The sequence below is a fragment of the Amia ocellicauda genome, chromosome 4 (genome assembly GCF_036373705.1).
Source record: "Amia ocellicauda isolate fAmiCal2 chromosome 4, fAmiCal2.hap1, whole genome shotgun sequence".
NCBI lineage: Eukaryota > Metazoa > Chordata > Actinopteri > Amiiformes > Amiidae > Amia > Amia ocellicauda.
In genome coordinates, this window is record NC_089853.1 from 31745833 (window position 1) to 31767567 (window position 21735).

At 42.9% G+C, this 21735-nt stretch overlaps 1 protein-coding gene across 3 annotated transcripts; it reads right to left on the bottom strand.

Annotated features, from left to right (window-relative positions):
- Positions 1-193: 193 nt before the first annotated feature.
- znf710a (zinc finger protein 710a) lies at positions 194-19866 on the bottom strand. Of its 3 annotated transcripts, none has more exons than XM_066701890.1 (5): positions 19641-19866; positions 5155-6717; positions 4114-4305; positions 3667-3841; positions 194-3270 (listed from the first exon to the last, which is right to left on the bottom strand). In XM_066701890.1, the coding sequence occupies exons 2-5, from the start codon at positions 6673-6675 to the stop codon at positions 3092-3094; spliced, it is 2067 nt and encodes a 688-aa protein (XP_066557987.1). In that variant the 5' UTR covers positions 6676-6717; positions 19641-19866; the 3' UTR covers positions 194-3091. The 3 variants fall into 3 exon arrangements, with proteins under 3 accessions (XP_066557987.1, XP_066557986.1, XP_066557985.1); XM_066701889.1 differs by lacking the exon at positions 19641-19866 and adding an exon at positions 8753-8820 and having other exon boundaries at positions 5185-6717; XM_066701888.1 differs by lacking the exon at positions 19641-19866 and adding an exon at positions 8753-8820.
- Positions 19867-21735: the final 1869 nt, after the last annotated feature.

Sequence of the window (21735 nt, forward strand, 5' to 3'; positions counted from 1 at the left end):
TGTTTTGCGTCAAAGCTTTTTTGCCCAATGCTCAAGTGTCTGCCTGGTGTTTTAAAGGGAAGAAATTGGAAAAACACAAACCATAAACAATCTTCCTTACCATTTTCTCCCCCACTGTCCATCATACTTGTAAATCATTAGGAAGATCAACTGCTATATGCAGTTTACTAAATAACGGAGTCAGGAATAACTCATTTAAAGGTAAATAAATTTATTATTTACAATATTGTCAGGTACACAACATTTTACATGTAGTATATTCTATCCACAGTATATTCACACCAATGCAATACAACTGAACGCTGGTCAGTTCAATTTCAAAAACTTTCATTCCATCACTTAAGGTGCGATTGGAATAAACTGAGATTGGGAAAATTCACTAAGCTTATTACTTCACCCGGTAAATAAAAAGGGGGGGAATGATCTTGTGTGTTTGACTCGCAGTTCTTCACTCCCCTTCAGTAGGTTATTTTATTTATTTTTGCCCCATCTTCAAATCAAAACCTGTATTTAATGGAGTAAAACACTTTGTGAATTCCCCCAATCCTCCTCTATGGGCTTTGTGGCCCTGTTGGAGCACCATTGTCCACCAATGCAGTCCTGATGCTGCTCTGAGTGATACACAATCGTTCAGGAGAACCAGACAGACAAGTTAGTGGCCTTGTCCATTTCCAGGGCAATTCACATTCAAATTTGTCCAGGAAAACTAAATGCAGCTACAAGTATGAGATGGTATGGGTTGAACTGCTTATTTTTCAGAACTCTTAACATTTTCTTTTCCTTTTGAAGTGCTGAAAATGCAATAGACTTATAACAGCCGTTAGAGATGCATCCCATTGCATTGACGGGTTGTCTGTCGAGCAGAAAATGCTACACACGGGCAGATGCCCAGGTCTGGAGATTCAAAGTCTTCAACTACACAAGGCAGAGACGCTGCCAACCGCACGCTGCTGTGCTTCAGTCATCTCTGTAAATATATACAGCAGGTGGTGCCAAAGAGTCCATCTACTTCCTATAGTGGTTATGCAGTTTGTTTGCAGATGAGAAATCAGGTTTTAACATTTGATTAGAGTTGATTTTAGAACTATATACACTGAATTCAGACTGCAGTACCAATTACAATGAGAGAAGAAAGCTGGGAGTAAAGGGGCTGTTTTTCATACACATACATAATATAAGTAACTCAACAAAGTAAGCATTAATATGTTAATGCACTGGCATGGTAATGTGGACTGAACCACCTCCTAAAAGAGCCCAGTAAGGCTGTTGCTGTCAGTAGTGTTTAGACGTCTTCACCGCTTTGCACACTTCAGTGGCAGGTTTTGGTTTTTTCGGTAGTAGTCAGATTCTTTGGTCCATGGAGGCCTTATGAAAGAACAGTACAGTCTATTAGGCCCTGAGTTTGAATACAGAGGTACACTAGGTGACAAATTATGAAAACAACATGTACAGTACAGTGTAAAGTTACCCTTTTTCACCTATATTTAAATGTTTTCATGAACAGAACCCAGCCTGAATGGAGGATTTCTTTCTACAAATTATTCAAACTGTTCTTAGGATTCATGTTTGGATTACAATGCTTTTAAACTTTGTAAAACATCTTAAACTATCAAGGAAGAATAATATCAAGGGTTGAAGACTTCCTATACATTGAAGACCTCATACATCACACTCACTGGGCCTTTTTAATATATATATTTCTTTTCAATTTCAAATTGATACAGATCAGATGTATTCTCAAGTTAGGAATTCGTTCTGTATACTGGATATTCACTCACAATGGTTCTTTCAGCCACACGTCATACTAATAGGATTACATAATGCTCCTCAAAACAATATCTTTGCGGAGATGTTAACATGGTGCAGTTAAATTTTTTAATAGCTTTCAAAAATATTTTTAGAAAGTCCTGCTTCAAATACTGGCCCTCAAATTCCTGTAAGCATGCATTGTGTACCATGACTTACATACAGTAGGAACAGCTGCTGGCTGTTCTGGTAAATACACTACCATCACATTATATTTATTGGCATTTGTAAAACAAGACTTTTACCCTAGCTATCAACCACATTGCAATACAGGAAAAGGATCAGTACTTCCTACTTGTCAATAATTTTGGCCTTTTTAAGCAGCACAATTTGTATTTTACGTTTATTATTATTTTAACTAAAGTTTTATATTAACTAGGCACCAAATATACAACAAACTTGCTAAATCCACTATATGTTCTTGGCCACTCTTGTGAAATGACTGATTAATGTCAGTCATATCTGTTTTTTGAGTTCAGACATTCACACATGAGTTCAAACAGGAGAGCCATCGACACCTTTGGCATGCTGATGCACTGGGGCTGTGCTACCAGCTACAGCATAAATTACTGTGAGGCAGGAGAGGCATGGCAGCCTTGTCAGGAACCATTAGCATTCGGGTTGTGTGATGCACTCCTCTCTACGTAACACAATGCTAATGATCTGTGGATGCAGCACCTCATCTGTTTGCTGCAAGCTTTTTCAGAAACACACCATTACCTGTGCCACTCATTATGTCCTTAGCAGTAGTCTTCTTCAAAATTTCAGGTTTGGTTTTTGGAAAATCTCTCTGCTTCTCTCTTACAAGGCTAATAAATCAGGGCTTTATATATATTTATATATTCTTTAAATACCAGTTTTACCTCTAACTCATGACACAGCATATCAGGAAATCATGTTTAACGATGCAGACAATTTAAATTTTTTCTTCCCCTTTAGGCGGTCTTCCAAATAACACTCAGATATTTTTTTCTCCTTCAGCTGTTATCAGACCTCAGTGGAAATCGGTCAAAGGTTTTACAATCCCAAATCACCAGCTTCCTGCTCCCAGTAGAAGTTAGCAGGAAACTGCACCAGAATGGCTTCCTTTAAACAGTCCTCTCACTGTAGGGGCTTCCTTTAGTACAGTATAGCTCTGGCTCTGCGAAGGTCAAGAACCCAACTGTGCCTATAGCAGCTGGTGCTGTAAAGGGGTTTGTTGACCTCTCCGTCAATTCAGCGTAGTGAAGAACCGTTTGGTGTTTTTATTTAGTCTGTTTCGGGTTTTTTGATGTCTGCTTCACATTCAAGCCATGGAGTAACGGTCAGCATCCTTCCCGAAGTTGTAGTAGCCAATGTCTCGCATGGCCTCCTCAGACAGCTTGGCGAGTTCCTGGGCGTTGTTGCTGCCATGGTTTTCCCGGCCTGTGAAGTCATAGTTCTCCTCCTCATAGTCCTCCTGCCCCTCCATGTCGGGGAGGGTGTCTAAGCGAGGAAAAGAAAACAGAGTATGAAGCACACAGTGCAGCCACCAGTGCCGAGCTCCACTGCTCCACGCACGGCCTTGCACGCTCACTCCCCTGCATTCCTGACCAATACTGCAATGCAATTCCCATCCCAACAGTACATGAAATCTCCCCTACTGTTAAGAGACACGTCAGTCCTGTCATACATCATCAGTCTACTGGCAGAGCACATGCAATAGCTACTACGAGAGATCAGATGTTCATTCACCTGTATATGCAAGGAGACCTTAGCCTAGACATCTGAAACAACAACTGAAACCACATGCGGGTGTTGCCCTGGTACCACATCAGCAGAGCGGTGTGGTGTTACGCTATGCACGGGCCTCACAGGGGGCTCTGTCTCAGTGTCACGCACCTTGCCCATCCAGGGAGATGTCCATGATGCCGTGCTTGACTTTCATGTGTCTGCTGAGGTTCCCCTTCAGGTTGAACTTGCTGGAGCAGTAGGGGCACTTGAAGGGCTTGCTCCCCGCGTGCAGATGCATGTGTCCCAGCAGGTTGTACATTCGGTTGAAAGACTTGCCACACACCTGTTAAAACCAACCGGCACAAACACAGCTCAATCATCCGCCCTGGGACTGTGGAGGCACTTGTTTAGTCGCGTCACTGGGTGTGCTGGACAGCTCAAATTCTGAGTGTCCACAATAACACACACACACATAAATGTAAGTCTCAAGAAGTAAAAAAACAAAATCTTCACCCCCATGTTAAACATAATACTAATACTAATGAACTTCTTGTATATTGTATATCTTGTCCAACACAACCCTATTCCACACATTTGCGTTTGTGCTGAACTCACCTTGCACTTGAATGGCTTGACTGGCAGGTGGACAATCATGTGCGTCTTGAGAGTCTGTTTCTGAACGAAGGTCTTGAAGCACACGTGACACTGGTACGGACGGATGCTGGCGTGAATCAGCATGTGCCGCTTCAGGTTCGCCGACAAGGTGAACTCTCGCAAGCAGACGTCGCACTTGAACTCTTTCACACCCTGAGAGAGAGAGAGAGAGAGAGAGAGAGAGAGAGAGAATGCAAACAAGAAACACCGAAATTAGTCTCTAAGCAAGTGAAAGGGTGAGCAAACAATACACATGACAATCTCATCAGTCCTCTTCACAAAAGAGGCATTTTGTTTGAGGGGGTTCTTGTCGCACAGGTCTGTGGCAGGTATAAAAATTGAAATCAGGCTATACAAAGTTTAAGCTTAAACCAGTGCTAGTTACTGTAGTCATTTACTGTGCAAAGACAAACAATATGTGTGCAAGGAGGGTTATCAATACAGTTGGTACAGCCATTTCTGATTCCAGTTACTGTGGCTCCACCAAGTGTTTGCAGGGAGAGAATCTGCAGCAGCTCCAGTGAGTTTGAAAGGACACCAGGGGGAGTCAGACGAGTTACAAGCAATACAGAAGCAAACAATTGCAACAAAGAGGGACATTTCTACAAGACAATCCCTGACAAACACACTGTACTTATCCCTCCTCACAAATGGAAATTTTATACATTTCTTGTGTTTGTCCATAGCTCTGCTGCAAAAACAAACAAAAAAATCCTAAAACTAACTTTTAAGCACATTCAATTATTCTACAGTACTAACAAAAATGAGGCAGATGAGAACCTGAGAATTCAAACGATACAAATGGGCAACTTCCTATCATAACAAAAAATATAAAACAAAGCAAATAATGACAACAAAACATTGCTTTGACTACTCTACATGTTGTCTGTGCAAGCATATAGTTTTATGTCTAACCCTTACACATATAACTTGGTGCCAAGAGAGAAGAAAATAACAAGGGGAGGGGTGCTAGGTTAGAATTATGCAATGGGGTTTCAGTACCTTGTGGGCGAGGGCCTGCTGTTTCAGTACCTTGTGAGTGAGTGCATGCTGTTTGAGGTGGTGGATCTGGGCGAACTCCATGCCGCACTCTGAGCAGACAAACGGCCGGATGTTCTGGTGCTTCATGAGGTGGTTCTGCAGCTGACTGCGGTAGTGGAAGGACTTGTTGCACTCAGAGCACTGGTAGGTGGTGGGACCCTGGTGAGAGGTGAGATGCCTCTTGAGCTGACTGAGGGCGGGGAACTCCAGGCCGCACTCCACACACATGTGGCAGCGGCCGCTCTCGTGCTTTGTCTCGTGCGCTTTGAGCTCACTGGGGTAGGCGAAGCCACGGCCGCAGAATCGGCAGCTGTAGGGCTTAATGTCAGTGTGCTGCAGCATATGCCTCTTCAGGTGACTGGTCTGGGTGAAGGCCTTCTTGCAGACGTCACACTTGTGGGGTCGCGTGCCCTGGTGGGTAAGGAGGTGGGTCTGCAAGTGGCTGGGCTGCTTGAAGAGCTTACCACAATGTGGGCACTCATGGGGCTTGATGCCATTGTGGCCCAGGATGTGGGTCACCAGGTTGTACTTGGACGTGTAGGACTTCTCACACATGCGGCACTTCCAGCGCTTCAGCCCGTCGCCCATATCCACACAGTAAGACTCGTCGATCTGCACGTTGATGTCCAGGCGGTCAATCTGCAGGCGCCGGCCGGGCTGCCCATTGCCCTCACTGTCAGTGTGCTCCGGCCAGCTCAGGTTCTGGCTGTTCTCATCAAAGTCAGGCCCGTCCGGCCCCGCCGTCTCCCCGGACTCGTAGCCCACCTCACTGGAGTCGAAGTAGCGGCTCATCACTGGGCTGTCGTCTTCTTCCTCGCCTGACTTGTGGGGGCTCTCTCCATCCTCCTCTTCCTCCTCCTCGTCTTCCTCCTCCTCGTCCTCCTCCACCCTCTCGGCCTCTTCTCCCTCTTTGTACTTCTCCCGATGCTGACTCTTCACCTCCCTCTCACAGTCAGGGCAGCAATTCGTGTGTGGCTCCTCTTTGTGCTGCGTGCTGGTCAACCTGTAGCTTGTGGGGTCGACAAGCTGCACCCCCTCCTTCACCCTAGAGCAGGCCACCCCGTGGGCACAGGAGGACAGCGGGGAGGACTCCTCTTCCCCTTTCACTTGAGTCTGTGTCTTTGAAGTCCTGTCATTTGACTCCTCAGTCTCCAGCTCCCCTCTGGCCCTCTTCCCCTTGCCCTTGGGCCCTGGCTTCCTTCTCTCGCTGCACTGTGGCTCCGGACTTTGTGCCCCTCCCTCCTCCAGTGGCTCAGGCAGATAGTCCCCATTGGCCCCTATCAACTGGTCAGCATATTCGTACTCCATCTCCTCAGAGCGAGGAGGAGGCGACTCTTTGGGCTCGCCCGTGTAGAAGCCATTGGGTGCAATGGTGGCCCCAAACACCTCATTCTGCGAGATGAGGCCCAGCACTGCCGCCTGGGCCAGTGACAGCACCACGACAGGGTCCGTCTGCGTTCCCGCGTCCACCAGCTGATCCATGACTTTAGAATAACATCTAATCAGTCGGCCACTCTCCTCCTCCTGGGGGGGGAAACAGACAGAAATAGAATGAGTGCATCCAAATGCTAAATCTGCCGATTAGTTTGGCAATAACATTTCATCAAATTAATACTTAAAATATTACTCCTGTATCATTTGTATTTTTACATTCAGGATAAGGAAGGAAAGGGTGTGTAAGATCAGCTGTGATCAAACTGTGATATTCTTAATACACAATTCACTCATGCTTCAGAATTGTATTAAACACACTTGTGTTTCAACATTGTGCTGAATGTGTCTTTTCTGACAAACTACATTATAAGAGTATCACACCCTGCTCTTCTACTAAAACTGTGCTTAAATACTTAAAACATCCCTTGAAAACCTTAAAGATCAACAGACAAAGAGAAAATATACAACTAAAAAGGAAAATAACTTCAAGATAAAAAAAAAAGTTCAATTCACATAAACCTAAGTCTTCATAGAAGCTCTAAGTCAAACGGTGTGCAAGTGCCTGGGCTCCTGGTTGGAAACCAACAGAGAAAACACGTGATAAACGAGATAAGGCAGATCCCAGCTCTTACCGGGCTTCCTTCCTTTACGGATGCAAAAATAATAAAACATACAAACAGGACTCAAGTCTGACCAGGAAACACACTTCCTCAGGCAATCCAGAGCACTTCCTGCTCAGTGCAGAGCCAGCAGACCAGATTGAGGTGTAAACAGCCTCGCTGCCATGTCATCAAAGATGCAATGATTACCCTTATTTGTGGGACGGGAATACTGGAGTGACCCAGAAGTCATGTATCAGGCGCTAGTCGACACAGATAATCTGACTCTATTCCAGCCATCATATTTTCCAATTGTTAAAAACCATCAAAGTTTAGTAATTAAGCAGAATGCTGGTATTATTTAATTGACTGCACACACTACACAACAGCCTCGTGCATCTCAATACATACATGACAGTTACAGACATAGCCTGAGGCACTTTTCCACCGCCTGCCAGGACTTCAGTGCAATTCCATAAACTAGCGCAAGACCCCTTGCACAGATATAGCCTAGAGTGTGGGGATCATAGTTACAATCTACATCTACAGTACAAGCACCTTCAACTGCACAACCGCCAAAGACCCACTAAGATGACATGTCAGCATTTCACATTGAGAAGCTGCCGTGTAGTTTATAGCACCAGAACACCACCTGATTCAGTCTGAAGGAAAGGTTCATCTCAGCACTACAACTCCGATCCGACCACCACCCCCCCCCAACACACAACCACTGTATGGACACAGAGGTCAGTAGTGTTCTCAGTTTCTTCCAGGTCACTGCCCAACTCAAAGTTTGTGCAAAGTGCAGAGGGAAATCTGTGATCAAGCCAAAGCGCATTCACTCTTTACCCACGAAAGAAGCCTGAAATAAAATCGCTTTCAGACAGCGCTGCCTTACCCGGTGCATTGGTCGTTTCGCAGCACAAAAGAAAAAGGCAGACAGAGAACGAGAGAACAACCTGGATGCACCAATAATCCACGTCATTTATAATTACTGCCTTTAAAGCAGTCGGGAGAGGGGGAGAGAGAGAGAGAGAGAGAGAGAGAGAGAGAGAGAGTGAGAGAGTGAGTGAGTGAGGGAGAGTGAGGGAGGGAGGAAGGGAGGAGGGAGGGGGGGAGAGAGAGAGAGAGAGAGACAGAGAGAGAGAGAGAGAAGGGGGAGGAAGGGGGAGAGAAAGAAAAACAGCGACAAAATGAAAGGCAGACTAAATGAAATATAGAAAGACAAAAAGAGAAAGTCACAACAAAAGAAACAAATTAAATCAGAGAGAGGGAGTGAGGGAAACTGACAGTATGGAGTGAAACAGACAGAGATAGAGAGAAAAAGATAGAGGGGGGAGGGGGGAGAGAGAGAGAGAGAGAGAGAGCTGAAGTGAAGCTGCTCTTATCAGTAAAAGCTCCTCATGCTGATTTCTGCAGCACTGTCTGCCTTCCAAAATGAGTGCCGGACCTTAAAGATTAACAGCAATCCAGCCAAAGCAAAGAACATTGTAAATACTGTACAGTACAGCAGAACAGGAACCTACCACATTGTTTCTTGCGTGATGTTTTAAGGATCTCATCCTTCAAGACAAATGAAGAGAGAAAAAATCCTGCTCCTATTTATATCTGGGGAGAGAGGGGGCGGCCCCAGTAGCTCATCCTCCTCCTACCGTTGGTGTTATCAGGGCTGACTGTGCCTCTCAACACACTCAGTCACTCACATACACTCACTCACACATAAAGAACAGACAGAAATACAATCTCATACACGGGGAGTGACACACACACACACGCAAAAAACAGACAAATACAATCTCATACAGAGAGAGACACACACACTCCCTCAGACATACACACAGACAGTACTATACAAGTTTGAAGCAGTCACTGTACCACTGTATTGGAAAGAAGTGTGATTCGAGGGGGGGTGTGACTGTCTGTCATTGCTGAAACTGGAGGCTCTATTAATGTTAGTATGTCACACATGATATTTCATTCAATCTCTAAAAGTGTGTGTGGGGGGGTGTAGGCTTGATTTATTTCTCAAATTATTAATTGATTACATGACAGATTAAACAGTAATGGTGTGGATTAAGTATAAAAAGTATACCAAGTATGGGGTGAGAAAGAGAAAACAGTTTTGAAAGAGGGAGGGAGTGAGACTGACATGGGAGAGGGAGAGAGTGAAAGAAAGAGGGAGGGAGAGGGGACAGAGACAGAGGAGAGGGAGGAGGAGGGAGAGAGGAGAGAGAAGAGAGAGGGGGAGGGAAGAAGAGAGAATGCAGCAAAAAAGGAGGAAGAGAGGGAGGGAGAAAATGGGGGAGGGAGAGAGCACACGTAAGGAGGGGGTCAGGGAGAGAAAATCAGAAAGAAAAGCAGAGGCAAAAGGGAAGCAGGGGGAGAGAGGGAGGGTAGGAGAGGGAGAAAAGCAGAGGCAAAAAGGGAATCACAGAGAGGGAGGGAGAGTGGGAGAGAGAAGCAGAGAGAGAGAGCAGAGAAGCAGAGAGCAGAGAAGCAAAGAACGAGAGAAGTGAGGGAGAGAGCTAGAGAGGGGGATGGGAAGAGAGATAGAGGGAAGGGAGGGTGAAAGAGGGAATGCAGTAAAAGAGGGAGGGGGAGGGGGAGAGAGCGAGAGAACGAAAGAAGGAGAGAAGAAAGGGAGGGAAGAGAAAGGGGGATGGGGGAAGTGAGAAAAAGAGAAGAGCCCAAGAGCGGGGGGGGGAGGGAGATGAGAGAGGGGAATGAAACACAGTAAGAGAAGGATTAACTATTTAATATCCAGTCTTCATTTGTAGTTCTATGTTCAGAAACAATGTTGAAAGTATGAAACTATATCATGTTTTAGGGGGTCTGTTATCATCTTGATATGATTTCAAAGGGAAGTGAGTGCAACACTGCAAAGTTGGTTCCTTGTATGTGGGTTACACATCCCCTAACACATTCAGCACAGAAGTAAAAGGATTTAGAAACAGAAAGGACAAATGAGCCATTTATACTTATGTTTTAAGAACTGTTAACGCCACTATTTCCAATAACATTAAATGGACAGGTGTATAGATTAATTTAAAATTAGCTTATGATACAATTTTGTTATAAACAGAGGTAGAAAATTTAAAACCTTGGGAAAGCAACAGAGAATAGCAGAATGGAGTAAGATAGCAGCCAGCTGGGAAAGTGTGTGTGTGTGAGAGAGAGAGAGAGTGAGGGAGGGAGGGAGGGAGGCAGGGAGAGAGAGAGAGAGATGGAGAGAGGGAGGGAGGGAAGAAACAAAGACAGATAAAAGAAGCAAAAGACAAAGAAAGAACAGAGAAGAAACAACAAGGGACATGCACATAAAACAACACTCAGAACTTGCCTCTGGGAAAATGAAAGAAAGGAAAAACAAACTTGGGGAAAAAAATAAAATAAAATAAAAAAACACTGGCACAATTCCATACTAAAAATCACAAACTACCTCCATTTGCACATATTTAACAGAGGTTTGAGCAATTCATAAGCAAGTCTAAATGAAAGTGGGGAGGACAAGATATCATTAATAACCAGCCCAAAGAGTGTATCTTCAGAGTAAAAGTTTCACATAGTCTAGCGTGAAACTCAGAAGAGAGAAACGAAAGGGGAAAAAGGGAAATGCGCAGGAGACGGCTGAAGCTGTGACTCAGCCCCAGCACAGCCTGGTTAGATACAGCTGGGAATCCTGGGAAAGTCCCACCCAGTTTCTGCAGGTGACTGAGGAGTGTCCACAGCAGCCTGACTTCCTGGCAGGAAACTGACAAACTCAGAACACATTTCCACTTCTGTCTATTGCTTGACAACAGATTATAGATCATTGATAGTTTTTAATGATTCATTAACTGCTTAATTGTTTTTCCTGATTTACCTTTTTTCTTTTGCATCCCTGACATACGACGAGATCTGACTATCAAAAGCTCACTTCTGCAACCCCCAATTTAAAATGGGCACTGCTGATACACAGTATAGAAGTGTAGTCTCACTGCTTTAGTCAATCTATCCCTACTCCCAAGGCACTGTGGCTTATGAGAACTAGGCATGAGTTAGTCACTCTTCTCTCTGCTCTTTCCTCTGCTGGTTAATAGAATCAAACTTGGTTTCTTTACAAAAATAACTGTGCTCACCTGCTGAAAGATACCAAAGAGGAACAGAATTTGAATATAGTAACACAGCACAGGGTTTAGGTGGGAGGCAATACCTGACTATTGATACTAAAGCCAGGTACAGAATTTGATTAACAAATCGTTTGCCTAATTCCATCTAAAAAGTAAAAGCAAAGGACCTTCACAGAAAAATGTCTCCAGTCTTGTCTGCAGTTTAAAACATTAATAAATATCCTCAGAGACATTTTTTCCTGAAAGATCTCTGAACTGATATTAGAGGATATTATATTGTAGAAACAGGAAATCTAATTCAAACATGTTTTCATGTTACATCTTTTCAACAAATTACACAATTAAAAAAAGCTGAAGAATTTGGAGATTGAAATTGTGGACATTTCCTTCATTGACTCGTGAATCTTCTATGGATCCTCCCCGTTATCATCCCTTCTTTAGAAAAAAAGTCTTGACTCAATAAGTCAATCTGAATATTAATTAAATGTCTTTCTTACCGGACACTAACATGCCAAAACCAAGAGAATGGAAATGTGCATTTTGCCTTAAGGATCATTAGTTAACCTAATCAGCCTAATTAAGCAGGAATGTTTATTAAGTCAGACAAATTGCACAGCTTGATTTAAAATGCAATTGTATAGTATAAAAATGCAAACTTAGTACACCTTTTTTATAACTCTTAGTACACCTTTTTCCCACAAATATTTCCAGTTTATTTAATTTAATGGCTTGAAGATCAGCTCTTTATGAATTCCTCTGCAGAAGCCCCATAGAGTCATGTCTGACACCCTTTTGTTTGGTTTCCATTTGAATCCCTGATGTCTGCAATTCTTATCCTACAAACATACGTGAACCGTCCTTAATTTATCTGTTTTAATCGTAAGTCTCAAGACTAAACTAAAGTGTAAAAGTGCTCACCCTGATCTAGAACGGCTTCAGACAAAGAGATGCAGAAACTGAGTGTATGGGGATGAGGGTGTTGTTGAAGGCATTACAGCCGACCATTTTAGAAATCTTTGTGTCATGGGATGAAACTCAAGCTATTATGAAGCACTGTGAAGCTGAGAAAGAGCTCAGACTCAGAGCTTTCCTGAGTATCAGATCTCTGGTGGCCATACATGAATAGTTTCAACAGGTCCTTACACCGAATGTAAACCACCAAGAAGGCAGCTGAAGAGTGAAAAACATTACATTACTCCTTTTAAAAGGCAGAAGAGCCTACCCCCACCTACCACCACCCAAAAAATTAAACCTTTATGGTTGTTTTCTATTATTATATTGGTCTCGCATGAAAAGACCTAGACAGAAAAACAAGTGAACAGGCAGAGAGATAGATAGCAGACAGACAGTCAGACAGTCCTATTCTTTCGGCCCAAGTAGTATATTACCAGAGAGGATTGGAAATTAAGTGCTCATGGTTGATGGGAAAAGAGCAAGGAGAATGTGTACAGAGAAAGGGGGAAAGAACAATATAAAAAGAAAGAGAGGAGGGAGGAAAGGAGAAGAGCATTCAGTAAAGAGGATAAAAAAGGAAGAGAGAGAGAGAGAGAGAGAGAGAGAGAGGGCAGGCAGGAAGGGGGGAGGGAGAGGGAAAGAGAGAGGGAGAGAGGAAGGGAGGGAGGGCGGGAGAGAGAGAGAGAGCGAGAGAGAAAGAGAGGGAGAGGGAGGGCGGGGGAACAGGGAGAGAGAGGGGGCGGGAAGGGGAGTGAGAGAGAGAGAGAGAGAGAGAGAGAGAGAGAGAGAGAGAGAGAGAGAGAGAGAAACCCGTGAGACTTGCAAACCACACAAAAAACCTCCATATATCTATGTGCCTGTCATTCTCTTTCTACATATACAATTAAATATAGATACACACACACATCACACGTGTCTATATTTACGAAACGGCAACATACAACATAGCAGAACCTCTTGTCCCTTGTGTCACTTAACCCCCTTTCAGCTCATGCTGTGCTTAGTCTATGTGCATGCTAAATAATCCACACTTAGCAATACTGGACAGGTATGTTATCCTTTTGTTTCAGACTGTGTGACTGTTAACCCCAATACATTTTCTTCTTATGAACTTGTACAAAGGGGAAAAACTGATGTATAAGTTTGTAAATGTGGGTACTAAATAGCCAGTAGGATTGAGGTACCATTTTTATGTGGCTTACAATTTTGATATCATCACAATACGTCAATTCTTTACAGTAACGAGAAATCTACCAAGATGAAGAATCATTACACCAACTCCCTCCTATAAGACCTCAGGAACAGAGACACAGTCACTCTGGCAGCTTTAGTTATTTCTACACAACACATCAGCACTCCAAAAACAAAGACCAACAAGGTGAAGTTCATTAAACATTTCCCACTGACTCTACTGAATTACTTTCATTATTTTTCCTCAGAAGAAAGCAACATTGAAATTATAAAACATCACAAAACTATATCAGGAGGCAAGTTTACTTGGCTTTGGTCCCGAAACAAAAATAAACTACTACAAAATGTACATAAACCCAGCAAGGCGCACACCACTTCATGATTATGACCTCGGAGTTCACCAGCAATGAGGCCTATCACCACCAGGGGTCTCCAGTGCACTGTACAGTTGGGAACCACACTGACAAGCTCATTTACACACTCATAAACAGGCAATGGAAAACTGAAGGGAGTCCCTTTAGATTGGCTCTTTCTTTGTATTTTTCCTCCAGCCATCCACATTTGAGTTACCATCATCTTGAATCACTCTTTTTCCCTCCCTAACTTTCATTCTTTTTAATCAGAATCCTTTGTCTCTCTTCTTTGTACCTTCCTCTTGTTTCCATGGTTACACCTCTCTGCTCTGTACACTATCTCTCCCTCCGTCTTTCTCTCTCTCTCTCTCTCTCTCTCTCTCTCCCTCTCTCACTCTGTTCTTATCTTTCCCCGCTTCGCTTTCATCTCCACCTCCCTTCCTCCTCCTTTATCCCACACCCTCCTCACTCCAGCTTTTATCTCTCCTCTCTTTCATCTCTCTTTCACCTTTCTCTCCCCTTCAAACCTGCCATTCCATCATATTGTTTTGGTTCTCACATATTTAAAAAAATAAAGGAAAGTTTAATGTGTTGCCCGGTGAATGCTGGATTCCCCCATTTCCATCTGAACTGTGGACACTCAATTACTATCAAGACATTCATTTTAAATACTACCACAAAGCCTTCTGTAATGCACCCTATCTACACACAGACAGTCGGATATTAATGGCCTCCTTCATGGGCAGGAGAAAGTCGATACTTTTGAAGGCAGATTGGTGCACCACGAATGAGGATCGGAAGCATTTTAGGTTCCTTCACGTTTCTTCATTTACATTTTGACAAATGGCTTAATCTAACTTGTCTGTGGCAGGCATGCTGTTGCAGGACATACCGACAATGGTGAGGATATGCAGTGGAAGGGGCATTGACTGCCTCACCTTTTGGAGTGTGAGAGATGCATCGATTCCTACTGCAAGAGTGGTTCTTTTTAATTTACATCCCAAAACAATATTAACTGGTCAGCAACAATAATACAGGACATTTATTCACTTCATCGCAGCTATTATAAATATAGTTAAGATACTTCAGCGTGTTTATAACTTTGTAACTAACTGATGTAGGAAAAACAAGTCAATCAATTGGTAATTGAAGCCTCCAGTTTATGTAGAGAATCACACAGAATGTGAAAATTAGATGTCCAGCAGTATGGTCTCTCTGCATGAGGTGGAGAGCGGCTCTATTTTGCAGCTGGGACTGAAGCTAACCCCTCCTTCCCCCCCTTCTTTCCCTTAAAGTACCACAACTATTCAGAAGAGAGAAGAAAGAAAACCTGAATAGGGGAAGAGAAGAAAATGGAGTCCAAAAGAAGAAAAAATGTAAAAAAATAAAAACAATGAAAAGAAAAACAGCACTGAAAAGTAGTCAAAGAGAAAGAGTAGAGAAAGAAAGATTGAGAGGGGGAGAGAGAGAGCAAAGAACAGCCAAAAAAAATAAAAAAGTGAAAAGTACTGAAAAGAAAAGCTATTGAATACAGTGCTTGAAAAAAATGTTCTGAATTAGAGACATGTTTCACTGGATAAGAAATGTACAAAATAAAACACAAAACAAAAACAAAAGCATTAATGCAATGCCGGTCTTACAGAACATTAAAGAAAAAACTGAGAAACTGAAAAAGCTCTCAAGATGTAATCCAAGATAGAATTCAAGAGAATGTATTTTTTTTTTGTAAGAATATCAAACAAACAAAAAACTCAAATCAAGATGACAGAATACTGTCTTTCAAATCTTAAGTAGACCCAGTAGCATAGGTTGTGTTTAACACAAAACTGCCTCTTTTCTCCATTCATATTAAAGAATAGTGAAAAACAAAGTGCATCCCAGAAGTACTCCATGAACAATTAATAATATTATTTAAAATTGTATGACTAGGAGAACTTCAACAATTCCTTTATGTTTATACTGGTGTAGTTTCATGACAAATAACATAGGTTATATTATTTGTATATTGTAGATTATCTGTATATATATTTTTTCAAACCCAGGCACTTCAAAGGGGATTTAATGTAAATACTTGTTAAGCCCAATGAAAAGCAGCGAATATAAAAACGACTCTGAATTAGCCCTTCGCAGACCAGATACCAAAACTTCAGCAAAACCATATTAAGCCACTTTTCACAGAAGAGTTGTCTCACAAACTTGAAGGCAAGCAAAATGGGGACACAACCACAGAGTACTCTACATGCGAGAGGATGTAGCTTTTTGTTTTTCATCCCAGGAGAATGAGATTTTTAAAAATAACCATCACCTCATAGCCTTGCAACTAACAAAAACAACCCCCTTTCTGAATGTTTTCACTGTACTTTTGCAGGGATCTATAGCTCATCGCTGAAAGAAGGAAACAAAAAGTCAGTGTCTAAGGAGCATCAGGTTCTGTAACACTACCATGCTATGATTTCTGTACTGTGCATAATATATTGTGGGAGACCTGAGAATGTGAGACTACCTCCATCCCCAAGTCTTACAGCGGTGTTAATATAACTCTAAACTGCAATATGTCAGTTTAGGAAAGGACCACAATATTTGTTGACAAGGGCAAAATAAAAACAAAAAACACCCGTTTAAAATAATGGAAAAAACAACCTTATGTTTCAATTATTGAATCATTGGTTAACTTTACCCACTGGCAGACATTATGTCATGGTCAAGCATCTGATACTAAATATCTGAGATGGGATCTGGTGCATTTGTAATTGGAAACACTGACCCCTCCATTCTCAGAATTTCTCAAACATGGCGGCAGGCAATAACTACGCATGTATGGAGGAGACTGGAAGGAAGTAAAAACTAATCACACTTATGATCTAGGACTACAATGAATCCTGGAATCAGTCACTGAGTCGAAGGCAAGTTGGAGAGAGTGGGGAAGGTATTCTGTTTGTTATGTTTTTCAAGGATTCTTAACCTGCTGCTCCAGCTGGCCAGTCGTATCAGTTAATGCTCCAAGTGAGTCATCGGAGGCTGACTCCAGCTTTGTGTGGCAATTTTAATTCAGTCAAGAGCCGGATGTTCCCCAACGATAACAGTAAACTAACTGCACTGTTTAATTTGTTTACTTGTTTGTTTAGCTAGAAGAACGCCTCAAGACCCAAATTTCATTTGTCCAAGGTTTTCCAAAGCATCTTGTAAATACTTTGCTTAATTAATAATCTAGTTAATTTCCAAGACCACCCCCTCCCACTCTTTCTCCCTTACTTGGTATGCTCAATTACCAAACTCAGCTTCAACACTGCATGCAACATTAGGGAGGAGCATGACCTAAATATAATAGCCCTTTGACCTCAAAGTCTAGATACAGCGTCTTTTCACACAGTGACCTCAATCACTGGATCTGTCCAGACCGCAAAACCCAGGAGGAAGTAGGCAAAGGGCTGCCACACTTGGTCAGGTTTCCCTGGGCAAGAGCTCAGTAAGGTTTACTATGGAGACGAGACTCACTGAAAAAGCCACAACCAATTGCCCTTCCCAGGTTGCTGGGAACAGAGAAAATTGTTATTCTGGATTGTTTTTCTCAGCCAAAACAAGCAAAACCTACTCCTGAACCTCAGAGGTTCTGGTTGAAATGCTTGTCTTAATGTCTCTAGCCTCCCTCGATTAGTATGCAGCTTTGCCTGACAGTTACCTTCGAGACCAGTGACACTGATATGTTGGAGCCTGGAATTTAAGTCTCAGGTCTGCAGTTTAGAAAATAGGATAAATTACAGAAGGACACCCATGTAGTTAGAGGAGAATTTGAGCATTTGGGGTTTGACACTATTAAAAATCATAGTTCGTTAAACTGCCATTCAGCCCTGCCACTACTGTGACAGAAAACATTGCACTGCAGGCATTAAGACAGGGACAGATTATTTTTCAGATTAGCATGGGCTCAGAATACCACAATGCATAACTGTTGGTTCTGGGTCACACCTCTTAATGCCTCTAGCCAAAAGAGTGAACTTCTGCTCTATCTCCCATCCACTTGGGTCATTGCAAAGGCCTGCCCCGGCTGCTTAACACAATACAAACCAATACAGTCACCGTGAATCCCACATTTCACTGCTTAAATCACATATTTATATTAAAACGACAGCAGGGTCTACATCTAGCAAAACAATATTTACAGAAATTGGTGTAACTGACTGCAACAAGTCACTGAGTCAACAAGATTCCTTGAGTGTAAGCCTACCTGCCTAATCCCACCGTGCTTCCTTATCAAAACCTTGATCATCTGAGAGAGAAATATTCTGATGTCAAGTTTTACTTTACAGTCAGACTTGTGTTGTTTTTTTCTGCAAGAATGCAGAACTCAGACCAGGTTCCTTATATCTTTCCTATAGCTCACAAAATTAGCTGTACCCCACTGAGGGGGATAATTGTGTCCTGAGAGAGCAGTATTGGGGGTGGGGGGTGGCTTCTGCATAGGGTTATAATTTCAGATTAGAGACCTATTTGAAACAGATTGTTTTTTTTTATTCTTCTCTCTCTTTCTTAGAATACATTTATTGTTTATGTTGTTTTAGGAATTCTGCAAATTCTATATCATAAGCTTATTAATAGAATTAATTGTATTAGTTCACTTTTGTAAGATGAGAACAAAGTAATTAGTAGGGGAAAGCCCATAAAGCAAAATCTCCGTAAAAACGTAAATAGTGAATTTTGTGTTAGATGTATTTATTAACTGAAGGGAGTTTATAGATCCCACACTTCGTAACATCATAATAAAAATGAATTGAGTGATTGGCTACGGTGGAATTGGGGGGTTTGATCCTTTCAGTGTGCTCAAGGCAGGTCAATTACATGGCTCGTCTTTTACATACAATGAAATATAGTAAGTGTTTCTCTGCACGTCCTGAAACTGATCCATTACTCATCTTGACTGAGTCACCTTCAAATATGACTATCAACATACATGGTAACCAATACAATAATTTATGCATAAGCAGAAACTAACTGCCCCGCTGTAAATGTGTTGTCAGATTATCCGGTGTCTGCCAGGTTTGATCCCACTCGATTGTATACAGTATAACTGCGCATTTTGAGCAGGAGTACACGGATCCCAGTGAATAGTTTAATCACTAAACCCTGTCAAAAACGAAAACAGAGCAAAAAACAACAACAACACACACACACTAAATATCTAATTCTGCCTACAGTAACACCGAAGGCGCAGCTACGAGTTTGAAGGGGCGACAGCAAACTTTTAATTCACGTGTATGCGTTTGTTGATGAACTGATTCTTGTCACACATACGGCATGCATCAAAAACTTTGCCAAGGCAGAGATCTTAAACTGGACAGCTTCTGCTTCCCTCTCTCGCTCGGAGCGGTTGGTTACGGCTGGTCTTTTTGACTCCAAACGCCACTCGTAGGGCTAGGAAATGATGGACAGATCAGGGTGAATGTGGGCTGCATTCGTTTCTGCAGCTCTTTCTCTTTCTCTCCATTCCACCCCCCCCACCTCAGACGCCATCTGTTTGTGACATGAGGGAATGTGGAAGTGAAAGAAAAAGACGACATGTTGGCTGTAGGTACTGACCTAGTTCGTCATTTTGTTGGAAATACAACAAGTCAGCGTCCGAACGCCCAAACTTCCGCGGATTGATAAAGGCGACGTCCCGATGGCCGGTGCCATCATTTTAAAACGCTCGACATGCCAAGCAGCAGCGATTTCGACTGGACATAAAGCGCAGCGGCGCGATTGCTGTCTTTGCGTTGTTTCTAGTCGTGTTTTTCGGTCTAACTCGTGAATAACAGTAACGATATTGGACTCACCCGGATTCCTAGATGTGAATTTGTGAAAGGGGGTTCGCAGTGTGACTGGGATCGCAGAGAAAACAGTTGATTTCAGCGCTGGGTCCCCCTTTCTGTGTATTGCAGGAAGGAAGGAAGAAGGGAATGAGATAGAGGGTGACGTGAATGAATAAACAGCTCCTCCTCGTCGCCAGCAGAAAGAAGAGAAAGAAAAGCAGGGTTTTGAACACGCTCCGGTTTATTTGGTGTTTTCCCGTTGATAAGCACCGCACCGTCAGGAGACAGGCCGTTCTAGTGTTCACTGACAGGGTTGCCATACAATTCCCAAACCCATCCGCAAACTGTGGCTTCTTTAATCCCGTTGTTTCGCATCAATTTGATAAACCCAGTGGACAAATAATGTAAGCAGTCTAAACGAAGTTCATAAAATGAGTCCCCTCCATAATATAACATAACATTAAATCTTACTTTAAAAAAAAGATATATATATATATATATATATATATATATATATATATATATAATTTTTTTTTAAGTAAGATTTATTTTATTTCTGTGTCCTTTGTTGTCTGGATAAAACTATAAACATATTATTGTAGTTGTTATTATAGAACACACAATAGTAATAACAATAATAGTCATGAGAAGCTGATCATGTTAATATTTTAGCACATTTAGTTTATATAGCTTTTCAATAAAGTGTGACCCAGTACACCAAAAGGGGGGGGGTCAAAGCGCAGACAGTGATCTGACACGAGTGGAAGCTGTCTTTTGTAGCCCTGCTCTGTGCGCTGCTGTTCACGGTTGAATTGTGCAATGCTGCACACCGATATGCTGTTATATGATATTGTGTATAGGCTACTGTTTCTACTGTGTGCGTCAACACCAGCGCCGGGGTCAAAGGTCGGCCTGGAGACTGCGTGGGGGAGCTCTGTCTGCGCACAGCGCTGGGGCAGGGGGTTTAAAACTACTGTACAGACTAACACAGATCCCCTACTGTCAGTCCAGATCGTATTCAACCCCCGCCTTTCTTTCGCTCTTTTTCTTCTTTCCCCTTTTTCTTTCTTGCTGCCATTACATTCTTTGCTTTTCCTACATTTTTTGACCTGGGAGTGAGACAGTTTAAGGCATGGCAAAAGAAAAGAAAAAGTCGTGAATCTCTGTTCAGAGCAGACCCGTAGGCTATTCGTACAACAGGTAGTGTTGAAGGGTGTACACTGGAAACCCCTCCTGATTCAACTGCCAGGTCAGAGGAACCGTGTAGAAGTCACCTGCAGGGGGCGCCGCTTAGTTAACACATATACTGTTGATATATTTCTGACCTTACACGTCAACCAATGCATAGAAAGACGAGGGAGGGGGGGGGGTCAATTCACAAATAGGATCTTCCAATCTTATCAACAATGAACTGTGACAAGATGTTATCAAACCACAAACAACGCGCATTGAGATTTAACCACGTGATGAGAACACAAGAACGTTCAAAACGCGAGAACGCTTTGTCAACCAATCAGCTGGCAGCAGCTCCAATTGGCCTACAGGACACGAGCACTTCATCTGTTCTCTAAGGTGTTTTTCTCCTTCTTGTAATTAACAATAAAGTCACCCTCATGGTAGCCAGCAGATCTCATTCCGGTCCTGTGTTAAGGCACTGACAATCCCCTTCGAGAAGTCGGATTCAAGGACGCGGCAAATTGTTAAGGTTAGAAGCGAGAGGCGGCAGTCCAGGCCCCTGCTCGCCGGAGGCCCCGGGCGGCCCTGATACATCTATCCGTCAAGCTGAGATCCAGACGGCTTATCTGTGCCGACGCCACGGCACACAGGAAAGGTTACGGAGGGATGAACCGTAAAGAAACGAAACCCGTGAACGACGAGGCCAGCGCAGCCCCTCGATGACATCTCCGATGGGGCCTGTGGAGCCGGCGGAAAGCACACGACGCAAGGCTACTACACGACACGGTGAAGCCGAAGAAGAGGAAGAGTGTGATGGAAAGGTGCTGGACTTGTGGCGGTTTACAAATCAGGTCCGGTATGTGTGTGGGAAACAGAACAATCATGTTTCTTACCTTAATTAAGTGAAAGAAGCCCTCCATTGCTCACGGACACCTTGTAAGAC